An 11,174-nucleotide genomic window follows, 5' to 3' on the forward strand; every position below is an offset into this window, starting at 1 on the left:
AGGTTAGTTAATACAGTGTCCAAAGAAGGGCCAAAAGTATACAGAATGGTGTCGTCTGCGTAGAGGTGGATCAGAGAATCACCAGCAGCAAGAGCGACATCATTGATGTATACAGAGAAAAGAGATGGCCCGAGAATTGAACCCTGTGGCACCCCCATAGAGACTGCCAGAGGTCCGGACAACAGGCCCTCCGATTTGACACACTGAACTCTGTCTGAGGAGTAGTTGGTGAACCAGGCGCGTCAGTCATTTGAGAAACCAAGGCTGTTGAGTTTGCTGATAAGAATGTCTTGATTGACAGAGTCAAAAGCCTTGGCCAGGTCGATGAATACAGCTGCACAGTATTGTCTCTTATCCATGGCGGTTATGATATCGTTTAGGACCTTGAGCGTGGCCATGACCAGCTCGAAAACCAGATTGCATAGCGGAGAAGGTACGGTGGGATTCAAAATGGTCGGTGATCTGTTTGTTAACTTGGCTTTCGAAGACCTTAGAAAGGCAGGGTAGGATGGATATAGGTCTGTAGCAGTTTGGGTCTAGAGTGTCTCCCCCTTTGAAGAGGGGGATGACCGCAGCAGCTTTCCAATCTTTGGGGATCTCAGACGATACGAAAGAGAGTTTGAACAGGCTAGTAATAGGGGTTTCAACAATTTTGACGGATCATTTTAGAAAGGGAGGATCCAGATTGTCTAGCCCGGCTGATTTGTAGGGGTCCAGATTTTGCAGCTCTTTCAGAACATCAGCTATCTGGATTTGGGTGAAGGAGAAATGGGGAGGCTTGTTCAAGTTGCTGTGGGGGGTGCAGGTCTGTTGACCGGGGTAGGGGTAGCCAGGTGGAAATCATTGCCAGCCATAGAAAAATGCTTATTGATATTCCTGATTATCGCAGATTTATCGATGGTGACAGTATTTCCTAGCCACAGGGGCTGTTCGATGCTAATGCAGTACGCCACAGGATGTTTTTGTGCTGGTCAAGGGCAGTCAGGTCTGGAGTGAACTATATCTGTTCCTGGTTCTACATTTTAAGCTAGCCGTTTCACATCCGTTACACACGCTTATTTAAGATGGTGAGGAAAGTTTTGAAGGAATAACCCGGCATCCTCTACTGACGAAATGAGGTCAATATCCTTCCAGGATACCTGGGCCAGGTCGATTAGAAAGGCCTGCTCGCTGAAGTGTTTTAAGGAGCGTTTGACAGTGATGAGGGGTGGTCGTTTGACCGCAGACCCATTACAGACGTGGGCAATGAGGCAGTGATCGCTGAGATCCTGGTTGAAGACAGCGGAGGTGTATTTGGAGGGTAAGTTGGCTACACGGAACCCAAACCGGCTGCGCACGTGCGCCATCGTGCGTTATTGTGCATAACTTTATTTTGTCCCCCTACACCAAACGCGATCACGACACACAGGTTAAAATATCAAAACAAACTCTGAACCAATGACATTCATTTGGGGACAGGTCGAAAAGCATTAAACATGTATGGCAATTTAGCTAGTTAGCTTGCACTTGCTAGCCAATTTGTCCTATTGAGCTAGCTTGCTGTTGCTAGGTAATTTGTCCTGGGATATAAACATTGAGTTGTTATTTTACCTGAAATGCACAATTAATCCACACATAAAACGGACAACCGATTCGTTTCTAGTCATCTCTCCTCCTTCCAGGCTTTTTCATCTTTAAACTTATATGGTGATTGGCATCTACACTTTAACCACGACAACCGACAAAACAGTTCGTCTTTCAATCACCTACGTTGGTATAACCAATGAGGAGATGGCACGTGGGTACCTGCTTCTATAAACCAATGAGGAGCTGGGAGAGGCAGGACTTCCAGCGCAATCTGCGTCAGAAATAGGATTGACTTCTATTTTAGTCCTTGGCAACGCAGACGCTCGTTGGCGGGCGCGAGCAGTGTGGGTGCAATAAATGAATAACATGGATTTCTAAATTTATTTTGCGATGCTCACACACGCAACGTGTCCGGTCTGGTCAGCATGTTAGGATGATATCTATGAGGGGGCCCGTGTTTACGGATTTGGGGATGTATCTGGTAGGTTCATTGATAATTTGTGTGAGATTGAGGGCATCAAGCTTAGATTGTAGGATGGCCTGGGTGTTAAGCATGTCCCAGCTTAGGTCACCAAACAGCATAAGCTCTGAAGATAGACGGGGGGCAATCAATTCACATATGGTGTCCAGGGCACAGCTGGGGGCAGAAGGTGGTCTATAGCAAGCGGCAACGGTGAGAGACTTGTTTCTGGAAAGGTGGATTTTTAAAAGTAGAAGCTCAAATGGTTTGGGCACCGACCTGGATAGTAAGACAGCCTGCAGAGTTCTATCTCTGCAGTAGATTGCAACTCCGCCCCCTTTGGCAGTTCTGTCTTGTCGGAAAATGTTATAGTGAGGGATGGAAATTTCAGGGTTTTTGGTGGCCTTCCTAAGCCAGGATTCAGACACAGCCAAGACATCCAGGTTGGCAGAGTGTGCTAAAGCAGTGAATAAAACAATCTTAGGGAGGAGACTTCTAATGTTAACATGCATGAAACCAAGGCTTTTACAGTTACAGTCAAAAGTCAACAACTGAGAGCGCCTGGGTAAAGAGAGTGGAGCTAGGCACTGCAGGGCCTGGATTAAATAATAATATTTGCTTGCAATACAATTGATCAACCACTAGAAGTTATGCATGGGCTGAGCTGTGCATGGAGATATGCACACTTTTCCGTCAAGATCAAAATGTATAACTACCAACCTTTGCAGAAAAACTGGCTCATGCAAGATTGAGTAATTTTTTGTGTGCACGCTCCTTTGATAAAAGAGGCGTCTGGCGGAGATAATAGTTAAAAGGGATTAATAAATAATTCAGTAATACATTAACAGTGGCACTTTATTAATCAGTTTTTAAAAATGTACAACTTCAAGAATGTATTACACACTTATTTAACTTATGAAGATATTCAAAGTCACACTTAGATTGAAATGAGACGTAGGCCTATTTTGAATGTTCATTAGTTTAACTGTAATGTACCACTTTGTGAATATATTACATCATTAGGCCTAATTCCTCTAAATTCTATAAGAAGTGGTCTTTTGCATCTGAACAACCCCCCATTTATTTCTTTTTTTTCATTTTTTTTTCAACATACAAACCTTAGTAATGCTCACCACATGAGGGCGCTACTGTAACAAATATTTCCTTTATAATGAAGGAAAACCTTGCTTGGCAACAAACAACAACAAAGACTGACAAGAACACTATCACAGCATTGGCATTTTCGTCTAATATCACATTCTCAGAGTGTGTCTGGGAGCGTTCTCCTACAGGGGAGCAGTCAGTCTCTGATCCAGACAGGCACGAGAAGCTTCTCTCCCTGGTGCTGCTAGTGTGAACAGGACATCTATCAGCTGTATGTCCAGTCCAGTTCTGCAGTCAGCTCAGTCTCTGAGCCTGAAAAGACTTCACTAATTCTCTGTCTTCCATTCCTCCTCTCAGGGCACTGACACGTACATCTTCAGCCTTCTCTCTACGTCTTCATGACTCTCGTCTTCTTGACAATGTTGATGGCTTTCGCTGAACGAGCGTTTGGCGTGCGGTACCTCAGAGGCACGCCGCCACCCTTCGCTAGCCTTCATGAGGTCCGTCAGGATGTCCGGGACCACACATTGCTCCACCAGGAAGACCACGGGCAGAGCAATCAATAGCAGGGCCCAGCCCAGGGTGCCCATCCAATAGGAGGAGCCCAGGCAGGTGAAGTCATCATTGATCTCCACCCAGTGCTGGTAGGTGAAGAGGGACCAGCTGAGCAGGAAGAAAAATCCTAGAGAGAGAGGTCAGTCAGGTCATTGATCAAGGGCACAACAGCAGGCAATGGCATCTAGGAGTTGATACCGGCAACCTTTCGGTTGCCAGCTCACTTCCTGACAAATGTTTCCATTCTGACCCTTGTTTTGAACTGTCAACCCTCCAAACTGGCAACCCTCGCTTGTCTAACTGCTAGGCTACCTGCCACCCCATCAGCTGGAGGTGGACTTAGAGCTCCAGCTCCAATACTTTACACATGAAGTGCACCCTTTCTTCTTTTTAAGTCTGTGGCCCGGACCCATACTGACCTGTGGGTCCCAAAACGAGGAGCAGCAGGACAGTGGGGTAGAGGGCCTGGCCTGCCATAAGTAGAGAGCGGGTGTTGGAGTAGGAGCGCACCGTCTGGGACGTCCAGCAGAGGGCGAACACCAGACACAGTGCCCCAGAACTCACAGCCATGAAGAAAGACAGCACACCAAACACTTGCTCTGCCTCCAGGGCTGAAGACACACACATACACACACGAAGACAGGCAGGGGTTAAAATATGTAAACAGTGACAAGATTTTCAAGCTGTCTACATCTGCATGCTATTTCTGAGTTCAACACAGAGGAGAGGGCAATAACAGGCTGTCAATACAATGACAATACACAATGGCATGTATTGTCAATTTGACTGCTAATCTATCACTCACACTGTCATTCTTTGATGTCATACTAAACAGAAAAAACAGTAAGAGCCAGATGATGTAATCAGACACCCTAGATGCCACAAAACACCGTTATCAGCTAACCTAATAAACCTGTCAGGAAAATGGTTTGGAGCCCTAAATGCTAATTAGGGGGGGGGTGGAGCCTGCACACAGCTGCTGCTGTGTGTATACAGTTGTATTGAAGGAATAAAGCAGGGGAGCAGCATGTACTGTATTTAACTTTTTCTTTCTTTACCATCAGATATTTATTTGGCCCAGCACTGGAGAAATTTGGTGTGTGTGTGTATATAACCTACTTTACACACTCCTTCAGCCCTAAACATTGAACATCCCCCATCTCCGCCTCATCCTGTTCTCTGAGAATGTGGATGATTGCTACAGGCGCAAGTCCACACCTGTTCACATCACTGCAATCCTATTGTGCATATCTTACTGCTCAGCTGTTTCCCCTCAAGTCATGTTCACTGTGTTCTGAGGAAAAACTCCAAAAGGGCCAAATGCACAAAGCCAACCTCAAGTGTAACTAAACATTTTATCAACACTCACAGTTAAGCTTTTCCTTGTACATCTGCTACCTTTAGCATTCCATTAGGTGCAATGTAACACACACTTTGAATTAGGAACAGCTGGTATTACCGTACTTGATTTAAATTAACTAAATTCTGTAATCATGTCACTGACAATAATACACCCTGAATACACAGGGGTGTATTAAATAGACGGACGCTGACAGTCAATGCAGCTTCTTGACTCACCGTTAAAGATAATGCCCCTGGTCTGGTCAATGTCAAATTAACTAAATTCTGTAATCATGTCACTGACAATAATACACCCTGAATACACAGGGGTGTATTAAATAGACGGACGCTGACAGTCAATGCAGCTTCTTGACTCACCGTTAAAGATAATGCCCCTGGTCTGGTCAATGTCAGTGTTGGTGCTGTTGTCGCCATTAGTCCACAGTCCCTTGTCATTGAGCCAGCGAGGGGTCCACACAGAGTAGGCCACACAGAGACACCCTGCCAGCCCCACACACGACTCAGCCAGCCTGAACCGACTCACCGAGTCTCCCACCTCAAACACCTTCATACTGACACAGAGGGCTGAGAGAACAAGGAGACAGGGATAAAAGAAGAGAGGAGGGAAAGGAAGAGAGAAGGGGGTGGTGTTGTGAGACAGAGAGTGGAGCATTCACAGGTACATCTACTACAGTATAATTCTGTTCAGGAATAGTTCAAAGGTAAGGTATATGGGGTGGCAGGTAGCCTAGTGGTTAGAGCATTGGACTAGTAACCAAAAGGTTTCAAGATCGAATACCCGAGCTGACAAGGTAAACATCTGTCGTTCGGCACCTGAACAAGGCAGTTAACCCACTGTTCCTAGGCCATCATTGAAAATAAGAATTTGTTCTTAACTGACTTGCCTAGTTAAATAAAGGTGTATATAAATAACTGAAATTCAAATGGTGCCATAAAGCAAAACAAACATGTACAGTAAATCAGCTTCATGATAACATTAGCAACAGTCAGATTGTATAGGAAATGTTCCTCTTACCTTTTATATTGTGCTATGACGCTTTGTGTAAATTCCTCCTGGCATAAGTAGAACAGGAGCTAGTCAAACGTGTGAGAGGGACTAGTGTACAATGAGCTCAGTGTTACCAAACACACCGATACAGTGACACGCACTGCCAGTGTACCACAGGAACACACACACACAGAGAGATGGAATATGACACTGTAAATATTTCCCTCCGTGTTGCGCTCCACTTCCCCACTACAGTGGAAACCCCCCTACTCAGTGGTTGAGTTCCCCCAGAATCCCCTGGCTGTGACAACGGCTGTGCCATTAGAAAAGTGAAAGCAGATCTGTCTCGCTCTACTATCTTCACCAAGGCAGTGAATGGATGACAGTCAAATAACTTATTTTATCAAATCAAATCAAATGTTATTTGTCACATAAGCCTTGCTCCTGTTCCCTCCCTCTGCATGGGTATAACAGAGGACAGGTTGTCATCATGGGAGAAAAAATAACCCACCCCCAATAACACACAAACACTTAGCGTTTCACAATCGCCCACCAGTGTAAGTGGCATGATGCTTTCACTAAGTCACAATCAGCCACACACCACCTTCTCCAACTCAGTCATGACGTTATGGCTGCTATGTGTAGGTGAACAGAAGGTCTTACAGAGTGTGTGTGTGTGTGTGTGTGTGTGTGTGTGTGTGTGTGTGTGTGTGTGTGTGTGTGTGTGTGTGTGTGTGTGTGTGAGAGAGAGTGTGACTCAGCTCAGGAAAGAAAACCCCACTCTCTCACACACACACACACACTGTGTAGCGCCACACAAATCAAGACCTCCACCTTCCTCCTCTTGTCCCCAGTCAGTGCACGGTCATTATGGAAAAACCCCAACAACCCATAGCCAAACTGTAATTAACAGCCTGGGATACATACTGTATGAAACTTTTACTGCTCACTTACTATGTATCAAGAGGCAGGCTGTGTCCTTGGATTACCTACAATAACAAAAATAGGCAACATTTTACTTAAATCATTAGGGTTTCAAACCTATTTAATGTGAGTTTCACTTCCTTGATTTACCAATTAAACATTTGAGTCTATAGTATTTAGGCTTTCACTAGAATTGATCTGGAAAAACACACATTGTACTTCTCCATAAGTGGTAAAAATAAGGCATTTCTGGAAAGTTGACCAATTTATATAAAATATTCAGAAACATTTACTGTACATATGTATACAGTACTAACAACATCTTTCTTAAAAACTCAGGAAATGTTCTGTAGATAGCCACATTCCATTATAATATAACCATATTCAAAAGTGAATCATTATAGTACATTTGGAACAAGAGCACAACCAGAAAATGAGATAGAACTGTATAACAAAATGTATTTGACAGAGACTGAAACTTAACGTAAAATGAATTTGATTCATCTTTGGCATTCAATGAACAGAACTGCATAGATTACAGCACAGCCTGATATACTGACTTCTGGCTGAAATAGTCAAGAACAGCTCTCATAACTTAAAAGATGCATCTCAACACCAACTGCTTCATGATCAATTAGACCTGACTGCATCTTAAAAGCTCAGGAAATGTTCTGTAGAAAGCCAAATGTCCTAATCACATAACCATGGCAGTGAGGATGACCACTGCTCTGGACTGATGTGTGGTATGGGCTTTTTTTCCCACTGTAGCAGCAGCAGAGGCATTACCCAAGTGGGTGCTACATGTTAGTTGTGGAGGACTACGAAGTCCAGGCTAAAGAGAGCCTGAGCTAAGAATGACATCAGGGCCAGTAAAACAACTCCAATCACCTGGCATCACAGGCTACAGAGAGGCCGAGGATAGCATCAAGCCAACTGCATCACCATCATCTGGCATCACCATCATCAAATCATCATCTACCTCAGTTTAGGAGTCCAAGATCGCTGATCTATTGAGGGAGTCCTGCTGTATGACTACAACAATGTTGTCCTGCCCTTTGTTTTGTTATGTGTTCACCCCTTGACTTTCTCCACATTTTGTTGTGTTACAAAGTGGGATTCAAATTGATTTAATTGTCATTTTCTGGTCAACGATATACACAAAATACTCTAATATCAAAGTAGAGAATTTTAAATAAAATCTATGGAAAATAAAACACCAATATATTGTGATTAGATAAGTATTCAACCCCCTGAGTCAATACATGTTAGAATCACCTTTGGCAGTTATTACAGCTGTGAGTCTTTCAGGGTAAGTCTCTAAGAGCTTTGCAAACATGGATTTTACAATATTTGCCCATTATTCTTGAAAAGAAATGTCAAGCTCTGTCAAGTTAGTTGTTGATCATTGCTAGACAGCCATTTTCAAGTCTTGCCATATATTTTTTAAGCTGATTTAAGTCAAAACAGAAACTAGGCCACTCAGGAACATTCAATGTCATCTTTGTAAGTAAGTGTATATTTGGCCTTGCATTTTAGGTTATTGTCCTGCTGAAAGGTGGATTGTCTCGCAGTGTCTGTTGGAAAGCAGAGTGAAGACGGTTTCCCTCTAGGATTTGTCCTGTGCTTAGTTCTATTCCTTTTCATCCTACAAAATCTCACTTGTCCTTGCCGATGACAACCATACCAATAGCATGATGCAGACACCACCCTGCTTGAAAATACAAAGAGTGTTACTCAGTGATGTGTGTGCGTTGGATTTGCCCCAAACATAATGCTTTGTATTCAGGACAAAAAGTTAATTTCTTTGCCACATTTTTTGTTGTATTAGTTTGATATTTTTATTCTGTACAGGCTTCCTTCATTTCACTCTGTCATTTAGGTTTGTATTGTGGAGTAACTACAATGTTGTTCATCCATCCTCAGTTTTCTACTATCACAGTCATTTAACTCTCCAACTGGTTTAAAAATCACCATTGGTCCAATGGTAAAATCCCTGAGTGGTTACCTTCCTCTCTGTCAAACAAGTTAGGAAGCTCGCCTGTATTTTTGTAGTCACTGGGTACATTGATACACCATCCAAAGTGTAATGAATAACTTCACCATGCTCAAAGGAATATTCAATGTCTGCTTTTTTTTTTACCAATAGATGCACTTCTTTGCGAGGCATTGGAAAACCTCCCTCGCCTTTGTCATTGAATCCGTGCTTGAAATTCACTGCTCGAGTGAGGGACCTTACAGATAATTGTGTATGTGGGGTACAGAGATGGGGGTAGTCATTCAAAAATCATGTTAAACACTTATTGCGCACAGAGTTAGTGCATGCAACTTATGTTATTTGTAAACATGTCTAAAAACATAATTCCACTTTGACACACTTTGACGTGTGTCAATCAGTGACACAAAATCAAAATGTTACCCATTTTAATTTCAGGCTGTAACAACAAAATATGGAAAAAGTGAAGGGGTGTGAATACTTTCTGAAGGCACTGTTTGTGTAACCCAAGTATGCCTAGTAGGTGTTACGAGATGTCGCCAAACCAATAGATGGCGTTGCTATTATGTGTGATACTGAGTGTGATACTAGTGCTAGCGAGCCAAGTTAGAGATTACTTATTATGCACTGAATGGCACTGTATGCATGCTACCAAGTGATGCTTAAGTAAAGATTTTCTAATCAACATTACCTTGGTCTTGTATAGAACAAATAGCACACAAAATGTTTATTAATTTTCATGAAAAAAAAATACAAAGCTGCAATATGTAACTTTTTGTGTGACTTGAAAACAAATCGCAAAGAAATGTCAGTTATATATCTGTCATTCTCTTCCTTACCTGTGGGTGTATTTCAAGGCCTACCTTCAAACTCAGTGCCTCTTTGCTTGACATCATGGGAAAATCAAAAGAAGTCAGCCAAGACCTAAGAAAACAAATTGTGGACCTCCACAAGTCTGGTTCATCCTTGGGAGCAATTTACAAATGCCTGAAGGTACCACGTTCATCTGTACAAACAATAGTACGGAAGTATAAACACCATGGGACCAAGCAGCCATCATACCGCTCATGAAGGAGACGCATTCTATCTCCTAGAGATTAACGTCCTTTGGTGCGAAAAGTGCAAATCAATCCCAGAACAACAGCAAAGGACCTTGTGAAGATTCTGGAGGAAACAGGCACAAAAGTATATATATCCACAGTAAAACAAGTCCTATACCGACATAACCTGAAAGGCCGCTCAGCAAGGAAGAAGCCACTGCTGCAAAACCTCCATAAAAAATAAGCCAGAATACAGTTTGCAACTGTACATGGCGACAAAGATTGTACATTTTGGAGAAATGTCCTCTTGTCTGATGAAACAGAAATAGAACCATTTGGCCATAATGACCATTGTTATGTTTAGAGGAAAAGGGGGGAGGCTTGCAAGCCGAACACCACCATCCCAACCGTGAAGCACCGTGGTGGCAGCATCATGTTGTGGGGATGCTTTGCTGCAGGAGGGACTGGTGCACTTCACAGAATAGATGGCATCATGAGGCAGGACAATTATGTGGATATATTGAAGCAACATTTCGGGACATCAGTCAGTTAAAGCTTGCTCGCAAATGGGTCTTCCAAATGGACAATGACCCCAAGCATACTTCTAAAGTTGTGGCAAATGGCTTAAGGACAACAAAGTCAAGGTATTGGAGTGGCCATTGCAAAGCCCTGACCTCAATCCTATAGAACATTTGTTGACAGAACTGAAAAAGTGTGTGCGAGCAAGGAGGACTACAAACCTGACTCAGTTACATCAGCTCTGTCAGGAGGAATGGGCCAAAATTCATCCAACTTATTGTGGGAAGCTGGTGGAAGGCTACCCGAAACGTTTGACTCAAGTTAAACAATTTAAAGGCAATGCTACCAAATACTAATTGAGTGTATGTAAACGTCTGACCCACTGGGAATGTGATGAAGGAAAAAAAAGCTGAAATCATTCTCTCTACTATTATTCTGACATTTCACATTCTTGGTGAATGGTGTAGTGGTGATCCTAACTGACCTAAAACAGGGAATTTGTACTAGGATTAAATGTCAGGAATTGTGAAAAACTGAGTTTAAATGTATTTGGCTAAGGTGTATGTAAACTTCCGACTTCAACTCTATATGCTTCCCGTTCAGAGGTTTCTTTTCTGCATCATTTACTTTCGGTTTTGTACACCATCTTCAATAAACTGAAAA

General features: G+C 42.9%; 1 protein-coding gene across 1 annotated transcript; it reads right to left on the reverse strand.

Annotated features, from left to right (window-relative positions):
- Positions 1-2,988: 2,988 nt before the first annotated feature.
- Positions 2,989-6,205, reverse strand: LOC139416151 (uncharacterized). Its single transcript, XM_071164491.1, has 4 exons — positions 6,063-6,205; positions 5,405-5,611; positions 4,105-4,296; positions 2,989-3,812 (listed from the first exon to the last, which is right to left on the reverse strand). The coding sequence occupies exons 2-4, from the start codon at positions 5,595-5,597 to the stop codon at positions 3,484-3,486; spliced, it is 714 nt and encodes a 237-aa protein (XP_071020592.1). The 5' UTR covers positions 5,598-5,611; positions 6,063-6,205; the 3' UTR covers positions 2,989-3,483.
- Between the last annotated feature and the right edge of the window lie 4,969 nt (positions 6,206-11,174).

The sequence above is a fragment of the Oncorhynchus clarkii genome, chromosome 1 (assembly GCF_045791955.1).
Source record: "Oncorhynchus clarkii lewisi isolate Uvic-CL-2024 chromosome 1, UVic_Ocla_1.0, whole genome shotgun sequence".
In the NCBI taxonomy this organism is placed as follows: domain Eukaryota; kingdom Metazoa; phylum Chordata; class Actinopteri; order Salmoniformes; family Salmonidae; genus Oncorhynchus; species Oncorhynchus clarkii.